This window comes from Nerophis ophidion, linkage group LG24, assembly GCF_033978795.1.
Source record: "Nerophis ophidion isolate RoL-2023_Sa linkage group LG24, RoL_Noph_v1.0, whole genome shotgun sequence".
Taxonomy (NCBI): domain Eukaryota; kingdom Metazoa; phylum Chordata; class Actinopteri; order Syngnathiformes; family Syngnathidae; genus Nerophis; species Nerophis ophidion.
The window spans coordinates 3712298-3732976 of record NC_084634.1 but is presented as its reverse complement, the minus strand read 5'-3'; the positions used below and the strand labels follow the sequence as shown (position 1 = coordinate 3732976).

The 20679-nt window shown below is 41.9% G+C and overlaps 1 protein-coding gene across 14 annotated transcripts in view; it reads left to right on the top strand.

Moving 5' to 3' along the window:
- The window catches only part of dctn1b (dynactin 1b), a 93337-nt gene that overhangs the window by 5248 nt on the left and 67410 nt on the right, over positions 1-20679 (top strand). For all 14 annotated transcript variants that reach the window (XM_061886170.1, XM_061886169.1, XM_061886168.1 and 11 more), the window contains exons 2-3: positions 5765-6016; positions 18635-18713. In XM_061886170.1, the coding sequence (XP_061742154.1) occupies positions 5765-6016; positions 18635-18713 (331 nt within the window). The remainder of the gene's footprint in view (positions 1-5764; positions 6017-18634; positions 18714-20679) is intronic.

The window sequence follows — 20679 nt, the reverse complement described above, 5'->3', positions numbered from 1 at the left end:
AATGACCGAAAAACCGTCATTTATTAATGCATTTTAGGCATCAGGAAGTCAGACGGTGTCGTTTGTCTTGATGATCATGGCGGACTAACTACACGCACTTTGCCCGGGAGAGTTTCCCTCGGAATAAACAGAGCCAAGCGCTTGGTTTAAGAGACTCTGTTGTGTTTGGATGGAGACAGGTGTTCAAATAACATCAATCTGGCCGTGGTTCTTGTTCATCGGGCAGGGTTAAGAACTTGTGGCTTATGCTCCGGCATCCTTTAGACACCGTGGTTTTATCTTCATTAACATTCTCCGAGAGATTTGCGTGACGCGAACCCAGCGCGGAAACAAAACGGTCTTTATGCGGGCCGCATTCCTTCCCCGTACGTCTTGTGCGAGATAGCTTGATGTCCGCACTTGAGCAACCAGGATGCGGTCCTGACCACGCTGGACGTTGGCCCGGATGTTGTTGATTTTTCCCGTTTTTTGTCCCAATGTTTTAAGAGGGAGGAGAGTAGTAATAAACTCTGCTGAGTCACCTTCGGTCCCATGCCGGTATGACGCCACACAGCTCCACTGATTCATCCCAACTTGGGTAGTAATGAGGTTTTAGTGGTTTGCGGTTGTTAGAATAATTGTTTTCTAAGTTATCACAAAAACTTTGCGTTACATTGAGTGTCTACCAAGAAGAAGGCTAGTAAAACTCCACTGTGTAGGATGGAAAGCAACATGAAGGTGTTCTGTTTCTTTCATGTATTGTAATCCAAAGAAAGATATTGTCGTGACCCAAGAACTACAAAGCAGAGAGGAAGCAGGGCCTTTCTTTTTTTTTTTTTTTTACTGTTTTGTAATCAAAGATGATGGCTGTTAACGACCCCGTCCCCTTGGAAGCAGCTTTTCCCTTCACAGATGTGTAAGTTACCCATGCCTTGGGCCCTAATGCACCCCCATACCATCATAGATGCTGGATCAGGGGTCGGGAACCTTTTTGGTTGAGAGAGCCAAGAAGCCAAATATTTTAAAATGTATTTCCCTAAGAGCCATATAATAATTTTTTTTAACACAACTAAACGCATGCATTTTTAAGTAAGACCAACATTTCCAGAGTATAATAGGTCTGTTATTCTTTGTAATAACATTGTTATTTCTGAAGCAAACTGTGGAGGGGGCGTGGCCTGCGGGCCTGCAGCAAAGCGGTATGTTGCCAGGACCGGCCTCGAAATCAGCGACAGGTGCGTAGATGGCCCACCTGGGCCTTTTTATCTAATCACCTGTTGCTCTGTTATTAGCAGCAGCCAGGAGCAGAGACAGGGTTGGGGTTGGGGCTGGAGCCAGAGCGCGAGTGAGGACGAAAGAGAAAAAGACAATTGCTGGAAAGCAACTGAGAGACTGATTGAAAAAACAACAACAATATTTTACCCTAAAACAAGCTCTCATGTCGGTGTTTGGTGGTCTGAAGAACCCCCAGGAGGACAAGCCCAACACTAACCAATAATAAATACATTACTTCTTACCATTAACACAACTTCTTGAACATAAAAATGCATGAGAATGTTTTATATTTTGAATGTTATTTTTAACACTATGGTTACAAATAGAATTATTCATTACTTATCCTGTTTAGCAATGTCATCTCAGATTTATCCGAGAGCCAGGTGCAGTCATCAAAAGAGCCACAGGTTCCCTACCCCTGCTCTGGATGGTTCGCTTCCCCTTTGGTCCGGATGTCACAATGTCGAATATTTCCAAAACGAATTTGAAATGTGGACTCGTCAGACCACAGAACACTTTTCCACTTTGCATCAGTCCATCTTGGATGATCTCGGGCCCAGAGAAGCCAGCGGCATTTCTGGATGTTGTTGACAAATGGCTTTTTGCTTTGCATAGTAGAGCTTTAACTTGCACTTACAGATGTAGCGACCAACTGTATTTAGTGACAGTGGTTTTCTGAAGTGTTCCTGAGCCCATGTGGTGATATCCTTTAGAGATTGATGTCGGTTTTTGATACAGTACAGGTCACGGTCATTCAATGTTGGTTACGTGGAGTGATTTCTCCAGATTCTCTGAACCTTTTGATGATATTATGGAGCGTAGATGTTGAAATCCCTAAATTTCTTGCAATTGCACTTTGAGAAATGTTGTTCTTAAACTGTTTGACTATTTGCTCACGCAGTTGTGGACAAAGGGGTGTACCTCGCCCCATCCTTTCTTGTGAAAGACTGAGCATTTTTTGGGGAAGCTGCTTTTATACCCAATCATGGCACCCACCTGTTCCCAATTAGCCTGCACACCTGTGGGATGTTCCCAATAAGTGTTTGATATGCATCCCTCAACTTTCTCAGTATTTGTTGCCACCTTTCCCAACTTCTTTGTCACATGTTGCTGGCATCAAATTTGTAAAGTTAATGATTATGCAACCTCCCGTTGTGTCTACAGCGCAATTGCAGCATTTAACTTCAAAAAGTAACGTCCTTATTGGACCTCCTTGTTCAACATTACAAACTCCAAAAGCAAGTTGTCACGTTGTGCGAATGGTAAATAAAAACAGAATACAATGATTTGCAAATCCTTTTCAACTTGTGTTCAATCGAATGGACGGCAAAGACAAGATATTTAACGTTCCAACCGGTAAGCTTTGTAATTTTTTTGCAAATATTAGCTCATTTGGAATTTGATGCCTGCAGCGTGTTTCAAAAAAGCTGGCACAAGTGACAAAAAAGACTGAGAAAGTTGAGGAATGCTCGTCAAAACACTTATTTGTAACATTCCACAGGTGTGCAGGCTAATTGGGAACAGGTGGGTGCCATGATTGGGTATAAAAAGAGCTACCATGAAATGCTCAGTCGTTCACAAACAAGGACTGAGCGAGGGTCACCGCTTTGTCAACAAATGCCTGAGCAAATTGTTTAAGAACAACATTTCCCAACCAGTTTTTGCAAGGAATTTAGGGTTTTCACCATCCATCATCAAAAATGTCAGAGAATCTGGAGAAATCACCGCACGTAATTGATGATATTACGGACCTTCGATCCCTCAGGCGGTACTGCATAAAAAAAACCGACATCAGTGTGTAAAGGATATCACCACATGGGCTCAGGAACTGTCAGGTTCAAACACTGATGACATCTGTTAAACAGACAAGTAGCAAGGAATCGTGCCGAGACAGTATTCAATTTAGCTCAATGAGGAGAGACGTATTGGGCTGTACACTCAGTTACAGTTCCAACCTACGCCTTATTTTTTTGTATTAAATCAACATAAACCGGCATAGCTCGGTTGGTAGAGCGGCCGTGCCAGCAACTTGAGGGTTGCAGGTTCGATTCCCGCTTCCGCCATCCTAGTCACTGCCGTTGTGTCCTTGGGCAAGACACTTTACCCACCTGCTCCCAGTGCCACCCACACTGGTTTAAATGTAACTTAGCTATTGGGTTTCACTATGTAAAGCGCTTTGAGTCACTAGAGAAAAGCGCTATATAAATATAATTCACTAACAGGTGGGTGCCATGATTGGGTATAAAAAGAGCTACCATGAAATGCTCAGTCGTTTCAAAACAAGGACAGGGCGAGGGTCACCGCTTTGTCAACAAAGGCCAGAGCAAATTGTTTAAGAACAACATTTCCCGACCAGTTTTTGCAAGGAATTTAGGGTTTTCACCATCTACGCTCCGTAATATCATCAAAAGGTTCAGAGAATCTGGAGAAATCGCCGCACGTAATTGATGATATTACGGACCTTCGATCCCTCAGGCGGTACTGCATAAAAAAAAAACGACATCAGTGTGTAAAGGATATCACCACATGGGCTCAGGAACTGTCAGGTTCAAACACTGATGGCATTTGTTCAACAGACAAGTAGCAAGGAATCGTGCAGAGACAGTATTCAATTTTGCTCAATGAGGAGAGACGTATTGGGCTGGACACTCAGTTACAGTTCCAACCTACGCCTATTTTTTTTATTTTTTTTATTAAATCAACATAAACCGGCATAGCTCGGTTGGTAGAGCGGCTGTGCCAGCAACTTGAGGGTTGCAGGTTCGATTTCCGCTTCTGCCATCCTAGTCACTGCTGTTGTGTCCTTGGGCAAGACACTTTACCCACCTTTACAAAGGTTGGGGACCACTGGTCCATCGGACAGCCACAGGAAGACCTTGTCATGACCCGAGGTCTTCAAAGCAGAGAGGGGGTAAACCTGACACCGCTCCAAGCACCTTTTTCTTTAAACTGTTTATGAACCCCTTCTCCTTAGGAGCAGCTGCGTAGTCTATCGCAGTAGTCCCCAACCACCGGGCCGCTCCTCGATTGGTACCAGGCCGCAGAATAATTTTTAATATTTTCTTTATTAATTTTAAATGTTTTTAAAAAAAAAAGTATTTCATTTTGTTTTTATTAAATCAGCATAAAAAACACAAGATACACTTACAATTAGTGCACCAACCCAAAAAACTTCCCTTTTTCATGACAAAAAAACAAACAAAAAAAAAACCCCGCCGCCGGGCCGCGGGTCAAATTATCAGCTACAAAAAGGTTGGGGACCACTGGTCCATCAGACAGCCATAGCAAGACCTTGTCATGACCCGAGGTCTTCAAAGCAGAGGGGGTAAACCTGACACCGCTCCAAGCACCTTTTCTCTAAACTGTTTATGAACCCCCTCCCCGTAGGAGTAGCTGCGTAGTCTATCGCAGTAGTCCCCAACCACCGGGCCGCTCCTCGATTGGTACTAGACCGCAGAATAATTTTTTATATTTTCTTTATTCATTTTAAATGTTTTAAAAAAAAAAAGTATTTCATTTGGTTTTTATTAAATCAGCATAAAAAAACACAAGATACACTTACAATTAGTAGACCAACCCAAAAAACTTCCCTTTTTCATGACAAAAAAAAAAAACCCTGTCGTTGACCGGTCCGCAGCTACAAAAAGGTTGGGGACCACTGATCCATCGGACAGCCATAGGAAGACCTTGTCATGACCCGAGGTCTTCAAAGCAGAGAGGGGGTAAACCTGACACTGCTCCAAGCACCTTTAAACTGCTTATGAACCCCCTCCCCGTAGGAGCAGCTGCGTAGTCTATCGCAGTAGTCCCCAACCACCGGGCCGCTCCTCGATTGGTACTAGGCCGCAGAAGAATTTTTAATATTTTTAAATTAATTTTAAATGTTTTTAAAAAAATATATTTTATTTTATTTGTATTAAATCAGCATAAAAAACACAAGATACACTTACAATTAGTGCACCAACCCAAAAAAACTTCCCTTTTTCATGACAAAAAACAAACAAAACAAAAAAAACCGCCGCGGGACAAATTATCAAGCATTGACCAGTCCGCATCTACAAAAAGGTTGGGGACCACTGGTCCATCGGACAGCCACAGGAAGACCTTGTCATGACCCGAGGTCTTCAAAGCAGAGAGGGGTTAAACCTGACACCGCTCCAAGCACCTTTTCTTTAAACTCTTTATGAACCCCCTCCCCTGCTTAATGTAATGTAATCAATGTCAATCAATCAATGTTTAATAATATGTAATTTAGTCAGAAAATGTCCAAAACAAGGAGGGGCGCGTGGTGGGAGGCTGGAGCTGAGTGTGCAGCCCCAGACGTTTCTCCTCATGAGCTAAACTGAATCCTGTCTCTGTTTGATTCCTTGCTTCTGGTCTTGTCTAATAGATGTCATCGGGGTTTGAACCTCACATCTTCTTCTACTACCCGCCTTAACGATGCCCGGTGGGATACATCGTGCTTATCTGCAAACTGACGCACTCAAGCCTGACATTCTTTGCCCTGCAGACCTCCAGCAGCATCAGGATGAGCTCGGACGGCGGCAGCGGGGGCCGGCCCGCCAAGGTGGGCTCCCTGGTGGAGGTCATCGGCAAGGGGCAGCGCGGCACGGTGGCCTTCATCGGCGCCACCCTCTTCGCCTCGGGCAAGTGGGTCGGCGTCATCCTGGACGAGGCCAAAGGCAAGAACGACGGCACCGTGCAGGGCAAGCGCTACTTCGCCTGCCAAGAGAACCACGGCATATTTGTCCGGCAGTCGCAGGTACGATTGTTGTCCACCAGGGGCAGAAGACACTCTTTCTTTATGTCCAGCATTAGGAATGTACTTTTTAGTGGACGTTTGGTGCCATGCCACGCCCACATCTGATGGTAGGATAAATGTTATCTCAACTTATCATCACCTATATCTGACATTTTAACTGTGACTCATTTGGTCAAAGTTCCTAGGAGGAGTTTGTTAAAGTACGACCCCTTTTTCCGCCGAAAAATGGCCAAAAACCATCAGAGCAAAGTTTGGTGCTATGCCACGCCCACATCTTATGGTGTAGGAAGAATTTGTTGTCAATTTATCATCACCTATATGTGTAGTATCTGTCATTTTAACTACCACTCATTTGGTCAAAGTCCCTAGGAGGAATTTGTTGAAGTACGACCCCCATTTTTCGCCGAAAAATGGCTAAAAACCATCGGAGCAAAGTTTGGCGCTATGCCACGCCCACATCTTATGGTGTAGGAAAAATTTGTTTGCAATTTATCATCACCTATATGTGTAGTATCTGTCATTTTAACCACGACTCATTTGGTCAAAGTCCCTAGGAGGAGTTTGTTAAAGTACGACCCCTTTTTCCGCCGAAAAATGGCCAAAAACCATCAGAGCAAAGTTTGGCGCTATGCCACGCCCACATCTTATGGTGTAGGAAAAATTTGTTTGCAATTTATCATCACCTATATGTTTAGAATTACTCACTTTAACTGTGATTAATTTTGGTCAAAGTCCCTAAGAGGAGTTTGTTAAAGTACAAACCATTTTTTTCTGTGAAAAATGGCCAAAAATCACCGGAGCAAAGTTTGGCGCCATACCACGCCCACATCTTATGGTGTAGTAAAAACTTGTTCACAATTTATCATCACCTATATGTGTAGTATCTGTCATTTTAACCACGACTCATTTGGTCAAAGTCCCTAGGAGGAGTTTAATAAAGTACGACCCCTTTTTCCGCCGAAAAATGGCCAAAAACCATCGGAGCAAAGTTTGGTGCTATGCCACGCCCACATCTTATGGTGTAGGAAGAATTTGTTTGCAATTTATCATCACCTATATGTGTAGTATCTGTCATTTTAACCACGACTCATTTGGTCAAAGTCCCTAGGAGGAGTTTGTTAAAGTATGACCCCCATTTTTCGCCGAAAAAGGGCTAAAAACCATTAGAGCACAGTTTGGCACCATACCACGCCCATGTTTTACAGCGTAGAACATTTTTTTCTCAATTTATTATCGCTTTTATGTGTAGTATCTGTCATTTTAACTGTGACTCATTTGGTCAAAGTCCCTGGGAGGAGTTTGTTAAAGTACGACCCCTTTTTTTCGTCGAAAAATGGCTAAAAACCATCGGAGCAAAGTTTGGCGCTATGCCACGCCCACATCTTATGGTGTAGGAAGAATTTGTTTGCAATTTATCATCACCTATATGTGTAGTATCTGTCATTTTAACCACGACTCATTTGGTCAAAGTTCCTAGGAGGAGTTTGTTAAAGTACGACCCCTTTTTCCGCCGAAAAATGGTCAAAAACCATCAGAGCAAAGTTTGGTGCTATGCCACGCCCACATCTTATGGCGTAGGAAGAATTGGTTCGCAATTTATCATCACCTATATGTGTAGTATCTGTCATTTTAACCACGACTCATTTGGTCAAAGTCCCTAGGAGGAGTTTGTTAAAGTACAACCCCTTTTTTTCACTGAAAAATGGCCAAAAACCATCGAAGCAAAGTTTGGTGCTATGCCACGCCCACATCTTATGGCGTAGGAGTAAATGGTTCGCAATTTATCATCACCTATATGTGTAGTATCTGTCATTTTAACCACAACTCATTTGGTCAAAGTCCCTAGGAGGAGTTTGTTAAAGTACGACCCCATTTTTCGTCGAAAAATCGCCAAAAACCATCAGAGCAAAGTTTGGTGCTATGCCACGCCCACATCTTATGGTGTAGGAAGAATGTGTTCTCAATTTATCATCACCTATATTTGTAATATCTGTCATTTTAACCACGACTCATTTGGTCAAAGTCCCTAGGAGGAATTTGTTAAAGTACGACCCCCATTTTTCGCCGAAAAATGGCTAAAAACCATTGGAGCAAAGTTTGGTGCTATGCCACGCCCACATCTTATGGCGTAGGATAAATGTTATCTCAATTTATCATCACCTATATCTGGCATTTTGACTGTGACTCATTTGGTCAAAGTCCCTAGGAGGAGTTTGTTAAAGTATGACCCCCATTTTTCGCCGAAAAATGGCTAAAAACCATCGGAGCAAAGTTTGGCGCTATGCCACGCCCACATCTTATGGTGTAGGAAGAATGTTATCACAATTTATCATCACCTATATCTGACATTTTAACTGTGACTCATTTGGTCAAAGTCCCTAGGAGGAGTTTGTTAAAGTACGACCCCTTTTTCCGCCGAAAAATGGCCAAAAACCATCAGAGCAAAGTTTGGTGCTATGCCACGCCCACATCTTATGGCGTAGTAAAAACTTGTTCACAATTTATCATCACCTATATGTGTAGTATCTGTCATTTTAACCACGACTCATTTGGTCAAAGTCCCTAGGAGGAGTTTGTTAAAGTACAAACCCTTTTTTCACTGAAAAATGGCCAAAAACCATCGAAGCAAAGTTTGGCGCCATACCACGCCCACATCTTATGGTGTAGGAAAAATGTTTTCTCAATTTATCATCACTTTTAGTATCCGTCATTTTAACTCTGACTCATTTGGTCAAAGTTCCTAGGAGGAGTTTGTTAAAGTACGACCCCTTTTTCCGCCGAAAAATGGCCAAAAACCATCAGAGCAAAGTTTGGTGCTATGCCACGCCCACATCTTATGGTGTAGGAAGAATTGGTTCGCAATTTATCATCACCTATATTTGTTATATCTGTCATTTTAACCACCACTCATTTGGTCAAAGTCCCTAGGAGGAGTTTGTTAAAGTACGACCCCTTTTTCCGCCGAAAAATGGCCAAAAACCATCGGAGCAAAGTTTGGCGCTATGCCACGCCCACATCTTATGGTGTAGGAAAATTGTTTTGTCAATTTATCATCACCTATATGTGTAGTATCCGTCATTTTAACCACCACTCATTTGGTCAAAGTCCCTAGAAGGAGTTTGTTAAAGTACGACCCCCATTTTTCACCGAAAAATGGCTAAAAACCATCAGAGCAAAGTTTGGTGCTATGCCACGCCCACATCTTATGGTGTAGGAAAAATGTGTTCTCAATTTATCATCACTTTTAGTATCTGTCTTTTTAACTGTGACTCATTTGGTCAAAGTCCCTTGTAGGAGTTTGTTAAAGTACGACCCCTTTTTCCGCCGAAAAATGGCCAAAAACCATCGGAACAAAGTTTGGCGCTATGCCACGCCCACATATGGTGTAGGAAGAATTTGTTCGCAGTTGATCATCACCTATATGTGTAATATCTGTCATTTTAACCTCGACTCATTTGGTCAAAGTCCCTAGGAGGAGTTTGTTAAAGTACGACCCCTTTTTTCGTCGAAAAAATGGCCAAAAACCATCAGAGCAAAGTTTGGCGCTATGCCACGCCCACATCTTATGGCGTAGGAAGAATTGGTTCGCAATTTATCATCACCTATATGTGTAGTATCTGTCATTTTAACCACGACTCATTTGGTCAAAGTCCCTAGGAGGAGTTTGTTAAAGTATGACCCCCATTTTTCGCCGAAAAAGGGCTAAAAACCATTAGAGCACAGTTTGGCACCATACCACGCCCATGTTTTACAGCGTAGAACATTTTTTTCTCAATTTATTATCGCTTTTATGTGTAGTATCTGTCATTTTAACTGTGACTCATTTGGTCAAAGTCCCTGGGAGGAGTTTGTTAAAGTACGACCCCTTTTTTTCGTCGAAAAATGGCTAAAAACCATCGGAGCAAAGTTTGGCGCTATGCCACGCCCACATCTTATGGTGTAGGAAGAATTTGTTTGCAATTTATCATCACCTATATGTGTAGTATCTGTCATTTTAACCACGACTCATTTGGTCAAAGTTCCTAGGAGGAGTTTGTTAAAGTACGACCCCTTTTTCCGCCGAAAAATGGTCAAAAACCATCAGAGCAAAGTTTGGTGCTATGCCACGCCCACATCTTATGGCGTAGGAAGAATTGGTTCGCAATTTATCATCACCTATATGTGTAGTATCTGTCATTTTAACCACGACTCATTTGGTCAAAGTCCCTAGGAGGAGTTTGTTAAAGTACAACCCCTTTTTTTCACTGAAAAATGGCCAAAAACCATCGAAGCAAAGTTTGGTGCTATGCCACGCCCACATCTTATGGCGTAGGAGTAAATGGTTCGCAATTTATCATCACCTATATGTGTAGTATCTGTCATTTTAACCACAACTCATTTGGTCAAAGTCCCTAGGAGGAGTTTGTTAAAGTACGACCCCATTTTTCGTCGAAAAATCGCCAAAAACCATCAGAGCAAAGTTTGGTGCTATGCCACGCCCACATCTTATGGTGTAGGAAGAATGTGTTCTCAATTTATCATCACCTATATTTGTAATATCTGTCATTTTAACCACGACTCATTTGGTCAAAGTCCCTAGGAGGAATTTGTTAAAGTACGACCCCCATTTTTCGCCGAAAAATGGCTAAAAACCATTGGAGCAAAGTTTGGTGCTATGCCACGCCCACATCTTATGGCGTAGGATAAATGTTATCTCAATTTATCATCACCTATATCTGGCATTTTGACTGTGACTCATTTGGTCAAAGTCCCTAGGAGGAGTTTGTTAAAGTATGACCCCCATTTTTCGCCGAAAAATGGCTAAAAACCATCGGAGCAAAGTTTGGCGCTATGCCACGCCCACATCTTATGGTGTAGGAAGAATGTTATCACAATTTATCATCACCTATATCTGACATTTTAACTGTGACTCATTTGGTCAAAGTCCCTAGGAGGAGTTTGTTAAAGTACGACCCCTTTTTCCGCCGAAAAATGGCCAAAAACCATCAGAGCAAAGTTTGGTGCTATGCCACGCCCACATCTTATGGTGTAGGAAGAATGTGTTCGCAATTTATCATCACCTATATGTGTAGTATCTGTCATTTTAACCACCACTCATTTGGTCAAAGTCCCTAGAAGGAGTTTGTTAAAGTATGACCCCCATTTTTCGTCGAAAAATGGCTAAAAACCATCGGAGCAAAGTTTGGTGCTATGCCACGCCCACATCTTATGGTGTAGGAAGAATTTGTTCGCAATTTATCATCACCTATATGTGTAGTATCTGTCATTTTAACCACGACTCATTTGGTCAAAGTCCCTAGGAGGAGTTTGTTAAAGTACGACCCCTTTTTCCGCCGAAAAATGGCCAAAAACCATCGGAGCAAAGTTTGGCGCTATGCCACGCCCACATCTTATGGTGTACGAAAAATTTGTTCACAATTTATCATCACCTATATGTGTAGTATCTGTCATTTTAACCTCGACTCATTTGGTCAAAGTCCCTAGGAGGAGTTTGTTAATGTACGACCCCTTTTTCCGCCGAAAAATGGCCAAAAACCATCAGAGCAAAGTTTGGTGCTATGCCACGCCCACATCTTATGTGTAGGAAGAATTTGTTCGCAATTTATCATCACCTATATGTTTAGAATTACTCACTTTAACTGTGATTAATTTTGGTCAAAGTCCCTAAGAGGAGTTTGTTAAAGTACAAACCATTTTTTTCTGTGAAAAATGGCCAAAAATCACCGGAGCAAAGTTTGGCGCCATACCACGCCCACATCTTATGGCGTAGTAAAAACTTGTTCACAATTTATCATCACCTATATGTGTAGTATCTGTCATTTTAACCACGACTCATTTGGTCAAAGTCCCTAGGAGGAGTTTGTTAAAGTACAAACCCTTTTTTCACTGAAAAATGGCCAAAAACCATCGAAGCAAAGTTTGGCGCCATACCACGCCCACATCTTATGGTGTAGGAAAAATGTTTTCTCAATTTATCATCACTTTTAGTATCCGTCATTTTAACTCTGACTCATTTGGTCAAAGTTCCTAGGAGGAGTTTGTTAAAGTACGACCCCTTTTTCCGCCGAAAAATGGCCAAAAACCATCAGAGCAAAGTTTGGTGCTATGCCACGCCCACATCTTATGGTGTAGGAAGAATTGGTTCGCAATTTATCATCACCTATATTTGTTATATCTGTCATTTTAACCACCACTCATTTGGTCAAAGTCCCTAGGAGGAGTTTGTTAAAGTACGACCCCTTTTTCCGCCGAAAAATGGCCAAAAACCATCGGAGCAAAGTTTGGCGCTATGCCACGCCCACATCTTATGGTGTAGGAAAATTGTTTTGTCAATTTATCATCACCTATATGTGTAGTATCCGTCATTTTAACCACCACTCATTTGGTCAAAGTCCCTAGAAGGAGTTTGTTAAAGTACGACCCCCATTTTTCACCGAAAAATGGCTAAAAACCATCAGAGCAAAGTTTGGTGCTATGCCACGCCCACATCTTATGGTGTAGGAAAAATGTGTTCTCAATTTATCATCACTTTTAGTATCTGTCTTTTTAACTGTGACTCATTTGGTCAAAGTCCCTTGTAGGAGTTTGTTAAAGTACGACCCCTTTTTCCGCCGAAAAATGGCCAAAAACCATCGGAACAAAGTTTGGCGCTATGCCACGCCCACATATGGTGTAGGAAGAATTTGTTCGCAGTTGATCATCACCTATATGTGTAATATCTGTCATTTTAACCTCGACTCATTTGGTCAAAGTCCCTAGGAGGAGTTTGTTAAAGTACGACCCCTTTTTTCGTCGAAAAAATGGCCAAAAACCATCAGAGCAAAGTTTGGCGCTATGCCACGCCCACATCTTATGGCGTAGGAAGAATTGGTTCGCAATTTATCATCACCTATATGTGTAGTATCTGTCATTTTAACAACGACTCATTTGGTCAAAGTCCCTAGAAGGTGTTTGTTAAAGTACGACCCCCATTTTTCGCCGAAAAATGGCTAAAAACCATCGGAGCAAAGTTTGGCGCTATGCCACGCCCACATCTTATGGCGTAGGAAAAATGTGTTCTCAACTTATCATCACTTTTAGTATCTGTCATTTAAACTGTGACTCATTTGGTCAAAGTCCCTAGGAGGAGTTTGTTAATGTACGACCCCTTTTTCCGCCGAAAAATGGCCAAAAACCATCGGAGCCAAGTTTGGTGCTATGCCACGCCCACATCTTATGGTGTAAGAAGAATGTGTTCGCAATTTATCATAACTTTTAGTATACGTCATTTTAACTGTGACTCATTTGGTCAAAGTCCCTAGGAGGAGTTTGTTAAAGTACGACCCCTTTTCCGCCGAAAAATGGCTAAAAACCATCGGAGCAAAGTTTGGCGCCATACCACGCCCACATCTTATGGTGTAGGAAGAATTTGTTCACTATGTATCATCACCTATATGTGTAGTATCTGTCATTTTAACCTCGACTCATTTGGTCAAAGTCCCTAGGAGGAGTTTGTTAAAGTATGACCCCCATTTTTCACCGAAAAATGGCTAAAAACCATCTGAGCAAAGATTGGCGCTATGCCACGCCCACATCTTATGGTGTAGGAAAAATGTTTTGTCAATTTATCATCGCCTATATGTGTAGTATCTGTCATTTTAACCACCAATCATTTGGTCAAAGTCCCTAGAAGGAGTTTGTTAAAGTACGACCCCCATTTTTCACCGAAAAATGGCTAAAAACCATCGGAGCAAAGTTTGGCGCTATGCCACGCCCACATCTTATGGTGTAGGAAGAATTTGTTCGCAATTTATCATCACCTATATGTGTAGTATCTCTCATTTTAACCACGACTCATTTGGTCAAAGTCCCTAGGAGGAGTTTGTTAAAGTACAACTCCTTTTTTTCACTGAAAAATGGCCAAAAACCATCGAAGCAAAGTTTGGTGCTATGCCACGCCCACATCTTATGGTGTAGGAAAAAATTGTTGTCAATTTATCATCACCTATATGTGTAGTATCTGTCATTTTAACCACAACTCATTTGGTCAAAGTCCCTAGGAGGAGTTTGTTAAAGTACGACCCCTTTTTCCGCCGGAAAATGGCCAAAAACCATCAGAGCAAAGTTTGGTGCTATGCCACGCCCACATCTTATGGCGTAGGAAGAATTGGTTCGCAATTTATCATCACCTATATGTGTAGTATCTGTCATTTTAACAACGACTCATTTGGTCAAAGTCCCTAGAAGGAATTTGTTAAAGTATGAACCCCATTTTTCGCCGAAAAATGGCTAAAAACCATCGCAGCAAAGTTTGGCGCTATGCCACGCCCACATCTTATGGTGTAGGAAAAATGTGTTCTCAACTTATCATCACTTTTAGTATCTGTCATTTAAACTGTGACTCATTTGGTCAAAGTCCCTAGGAGGAGTTTGTTAAAGTACGACCCCTTTTTCCGCCGAAAAATGGCCAAAAACCATCAGAGCAAAGTTTGGTGCTATGCCACGCCCACATCTTATGGTGTAGGAAGAATGTGTTCGCAATTTATCATCACCTATATGTGTAGTATCTGTCATTTTAACCACGACTCATTTGGTCAAAGTCCCTAGAAGGAATTTGTTAAAGTATGACCCCCATTTTTCGCCGAAAAATGGCTAAAAACCATCGGAGCAAAGTTTGGCGCTATGCCACGCCGACATCTTATGGCGTAGGAAAAATGTGTTCTCAACTTATCATCACTTTTAGTATCCGTCATTTAAACTGTGACTCATTTGGTCAAAGTCCCTAGGAGGAGTTTGTTAAAGTACAACCCCTTTTTCCGCCGAAAAATGGCCAAAAACCATCGGAGCAAAGTTAGGTGCTATGCCACGCCCACATCTTATGGTGTAGGAAGAATTTGTTTGCAATTTATCATCACCTATATGTGTAGTATCCGTCATTTTAACCACCACTCATTTGGTCAAAGTCCCTAGGAGGAGTTTGTTAAAGTATGACCCCCATTTTTCGACGAAAAAGGGCTAAAAACCATTAGAGCACAGTTTGGCACCATACCACGCCCATGTTTTACAGCGTAGAACATTTTTTTCTCAATTTATTATCGTTTTTATGTGTAGTATCTGTCATTTTAACTGTGACTCATTTGGTCAAAGTCCATAGGAGGAATTTGTTAAAGTACAAACCCTTTTTTCACTGAAAAATGGCCAAAAACCATCGAAGCAAAGTTTGGCACCATACCACGCCCACATCTTATGGCGTAGGAAGAATTTGTTGACAATTTATCATCACCTATATGTGTAGTATCTGTCATTTTAACCACGACTCATTTGGTCAAAGTCCCTAGGAGGAGTTTGTTAAAGTACGACCCCTTTTTCCGCCGAAAAATGGCCAAAAACCATCAGAGCAAAGTTTGGCGCTATGCCACGCCCACATCTTATGGTGTAGGAAGAATGTGTTCGCAATTTATCATCACCGATATGTGTAGTATCTGTCATTTTAACCACGACTCATTTGGTCAAAGTCCCTAGGAGGAGTTTGTTAAAGTACGACCCCTTTTTCCGCCGAAAAATGGCCAAAAACCATCAGAGCAAAGTTTGGTGCTCTGCCACGCCCACATCTTATGGTGTAGGAAGAATGTGTTTGCAATTTATCATCACCTATATGTGTAGTATCTGTCATTTTAACCACCACTCATTTGGTCAAAGTCCCTAGGAGGAATTTGTTGAAGTACGACCCCCATTTTTCGCCGAAAAATGGTTAAAAACCATCGGAGCAAAGTTTGGCGCTATGCCACGCCCACATCTTATGGCGTAGGAAAAATGTTTTGTCAATTTATCATCACCTATATGTGTAGTATCTGTCATTTTAACCACGACTCATTTGGTCAAAGTCCCTGGGAGGAGTTTGTTAAAGTATGACCCCCATTTTTCGTCGAAAAATGGCTAAAAACCATCGGAGCAAAGTTTGGTGCTATGCCACGCCCACATCTTATGGTGTAGGAAAAATGTGTTCTCAATTTGTCATCACTTTTAGTATCCGACATTTTAACTGTGACTCATTTGGTCAAAGTCCCTAGGAGGAGTTTGTTAAAGTACGACCCCTTTTTCCGCCGAAAAATGGCCAAAAACCATCAGAGCAAAGTTTGGTGCTATGCCACGCCCACATCTTATGGTGTAGGAAAAATGTGTTTGCAATTTATCATCACCTATATGTGTAGTATCTGTCATTTTAACCACGACTCATTTGGTCAAAGTCCCTAGGAGGAGTTTGTTAAAGTATGACCCCTTTTTCCGCCGAAAAATGGCCAAAAACCATCAGAGCAAAGTTTGGCGCTATGCCACGCCCACATCTTATGGTGTAGGAAGAATGTGTTCGCAATTTATCATCACCGATATGTGTAGTATCTGTCATTTTAACCACGACTCATTTGGTCAAAGTCCCTAGGAGGAGTTTGTTAAAGTACGACCCCTTTTTCCGCCGAAAAATGGCCAAAAACCATCAGAGCAAAGTTTGGTGCTCTGCCACGCCCACATCTTATGGTGTAGGAAGAATGTGTTTGCAATTTATCATCACCTATATGTGTAGTATCTGTCATTTTAACCACCACTCATTTGGTCAAAGTCCCTAGGAGGAATTTGTTGAAGTACGACCCCCATTTTTCGCCGAAAAATGGTTAAAAACCATCGGAGCAAAGTTTGGCGCTATGCCACGCCCACATCTTATGGCGTAGGAAAAATGTTTTGTCAATTTATCATCACCTATATGTGTAGTATCTGTCATTTTAACCACGACTCATTTGGTCAAAGTCCCTGGGAGGAGTTTGTTAAAGTATGACCCCCATTTTTCGTCGAAAAATGGCTAAAAACCATCGGAGCAAAGTTTGGTGCTATGCCACGCCCACATCTTATGGTGTAGGAAAAATGTGTTCTCAATTTGTCATCACTTTTAGTATCCGACATTTTAACTGTGACTCATTTGGTCAAAGTCCCTAGGAGGAGTTTGTTAAAGTACGACCCCTTTTTCCGCCGAAAAATGGCCAAAAACCATCAGAGCAAAGTTTGGTGCTATGCCACGCCCACATCTTATGGTGTAGGAAAAATGTGTTTGCAATTTATCATCACCTATATGTGTAGTATCTGTCATTTCAACCACGACCCATTTGGTCAAAATCATAAAACTACGACCCCTTTTTTTTGCCGAAACCAAGATAGCCGACTTCCTGTTTGTTTGCAACTATGTGTCCCTCAGACTTTTATTTGCGTCCCGTCCTGCTAGACGTCTCCTGCCATTTCCGTGTCGAGGCACGAGGGTGAGGGTGTGCTAATTTTTTTCCCGATTTTAAAGGTGGCACTAGGGAGCCAACTTTGACATTTCATTTTCAAGACCCCCAAAATAGAAAAAATAATGAACACAATTAAAGCTGCAAGCAGCGATGGACGGGACCGACTTTTGCTAGTGTTTCCTGCCTTTACCCATTCAACATATCTTTACCTGCACATTACCTACCTTCCCTGCATCCTGGGGTCACACTGGTGCCTCCTTCTTTCACCCAGTCAACATATCTTTACCTGCACATTACCTACCTTATCTGCATTGTGTGGTCACGCCGGTGCTTCCTGCTTTTAAGCGGCCATCTTGAGACGGGAGCAGCGCAGCAGCATCAGCGCAGCTGTTCTTTGAAGGCTCGTAAAATCAAAACCAGAGCAGTTAGAAAAACTCTTTTGTCAACTTTTAATCGGAAGGGTTCAATCTCTCTCCTGTGGTAGTTTGAAGCCGACACAACAAACTCAGAGGAGATAATGTTTGAAAAAAGGTGACGGGTTTTTACAAAACTTTTGTTTTGAAGGGGTAATTGCCAACTTCCTGTGGATTTTTTGCTGAAGGATCTCAATGAATGAAATGTAGGTCTAAGTGAGACCTACATAGAGGTTTTTGTTTCATGTCTTTACGTTATTCCTACTGGAAATTACAATCAGTTTTGTCTGTGTCTTCTTCCCAAGAGCAGTTTTGTCTGTTTTATTCCTAGGGGGCGCTAGAGCGCAATTTTGAGTTCTGTTTTTTTTGTATTAGATGGCAATTTTCACCAGTCCTGATGTGTGTGTCGAGTTTGGTGAGTTTTGAAGCATTTTAAGGGGGTCAAATTACAGCTCAAAGAGGCAAAAATGACATTTTTTTAGGAAACTTTTGATTTGAAGGGTTTTTTGCCAACTTCCTGTTGATTTTTGCTGAAGGATCTCAATGAATGAAATCTAGGTCTAAGTGAGACCTACATAGAGGTTTTTGTTTCATGTCTCTACAACATTCTTAACGGAAGTTACAAGCAGTTTTGTATGTGTTTTTTCCTAGGGGGCGCTAGAGCGCAACTTTGAGTTTTGGGGTTTGTTTGTTTTTTTGGATAGCAATTTTCGCCAGTCCTGATGTGTGTGTCAAATTTGGTGAGTTTTGAAGCATTTTAAGGGGGTCAAATTACAGCTCAAAGAGGCGGTGGTATGATAATAATAAAACCTTAGAAATACAATAAGGTCCTCTGTCCCAAAGGGACATTGGGTCCCTAATAATAATAATAGCAAACATGTGGGGACTTCTCGTCCATGTTAGTGTGAGACTGATGGATGGATTATACTGACGCTCACTTTGTGTTTTAGATCCAGCTGGTTGATGACGGCGCCGACACCACATCCCCAGAGACACCGGAGTCTAGTGCCACCAAGCTGCCAAAACGAGGTATTGCACTCTCACCTCAATATTCAGCCTGTTAAATCCCGGATTTCCTAGAATTCCCAGTTATTAGGGACATTTTTCCCATTCAAAATGAATTTTCCATTTTTCAAACTTCCGCAAATCCCACATTTTTCATCCAATTCGAACCGTTCCAACTCCAAAATATTCAGCCTGTTCGGGAATTGTGTGTTGCCTCTCAACAATTGTAAAAAAAAAAAAAAATTAAATCCCGGATTTCCTTGAATTTCCAGTTATTATGGAAATTTTTCGCATTCAAAATGAATTTTCCATTTTTCAAAGTTCCACAACCCCCACATTTTTCATCCGATTCAAACCGTTCCAACTCCAAAATATTCAGCCTGTTCAGGAATTGTGTGTTGCCTCTCAACAATTGTAAAAAAAATAAAAAATAAAATCCCGGATTTCCTAGAATTCCCAGTTATTATGGAAATTTTTCCCATTCAAAATGAATTTTCCATTTTTCAAACTTCCACAACTCCCACATTTTTCATCCGATTCAAACCGTTCCAACTCCAAAATATTCAGCCTGTTCAGGAATTGCGTGTTGCCTCTCAACAATTATAAAAAATCCGGGATCCAGAATAGAAAGTAGGGGCCTGGCGATACGGACCGAAACTGATATTCAGGTATTTTTTAGGTTGAATGCCGATATATATGCGATACAATATACAGCGGTGGTCAAAAGTTTACATACACTTGTAAAGAACATGATGTCATGGCTGTCTTGAGTTTCAATCATTTCTACAACTCAAATTAAAGTCAAATCAAATGATCTTAATGGCCTCTTAACTTCATGTGAGTGATTATGATTGACGCCTGTTGACTCCTCTCAGCCCATTTAAATTGATGCAGTCTTTAGACGACAGCGGGAAAGTCAAAGGAGCTCAGCGCAGATCTGAAAAAGACAAATCATGGACTTGAGCAAGTCCGGAAAGTCACTTGGAGTCATTTAAAGGCAGCTTAAAGGCCTACTGAAATGAGATGTTCTTATTTAAACGGGGATATCAGGTCCATTCTATGTGTCATACTTGATCATTTATCGCGATATTGCCATATTTTTGCTGAAAGGATTTAGTAGAGAACATCGAGGATAAAGTTTGCAACTTTTGGTGGCTAATAAAAAAGCCTTGCCTGTACCGGAAGTAGCAGACGATGTGCGCGTGACGTCACGGGTTGTGGAGCTCCTCACATCTGAACATTGTTTACAATCATGGCCACCAGCAGCCAGAGCGATTCGGACCGAGAAAGCGACCATTTCCCCATTAATTTGAGCGAGGATGAACGATTCGTGGATGAGGAAAGTTAGAGTGAAGGACTAGAAAAAAAAGACAGGGCAGGTGGAGCGATTCTGATGTTATTAGACACATTTACCAGGATAATTCTGGAAAATCCCTTATCTGCTTATTGTGTTACGAGTGTGTATCTGCTTATTGTGTTACTAGTGTGTTAGTGAGATCATATAGTCATACCTGAAAATAAGAGGGGTGTGGCCACGGGTGGATTATCTGCTTATTGAGGCGGCATAGCTCGGTTGGTAGAGTGGCCGTGCCAGCAACTTGAGGGTTGCAGGTTCAATTCCCGCTTGTCGTTGTGTCCTTGGGCAAGACACTTTACCCACCTACTCCCAGTGCCACCCACACTGGTTTAAATGTAACTTAGATATTGGGCGTCACTATGTAAAGCGCTTTGAGTCACTTGAGAAAAGCGCTATATAAATATAATTCACTTCACTTATTGTGTTACTAGTGTTTTAGTGAGATTATATAGTCATACTTGAAAGTCAGAGGGGTGTGGTGACCGCCAGTGTCTCTGAGGGAAGCCAGGTTTCTGGAATGAGGCGAAGTGAAAGCAGCCGTTGGGGCCAAGCTGAGCTTTTTTCCCCCCCCTCCTCGACGGTGGAAGCATCCCACGTTCGGGGGGGGGCGGTCAGAGGAGGCAACAGAGTCGC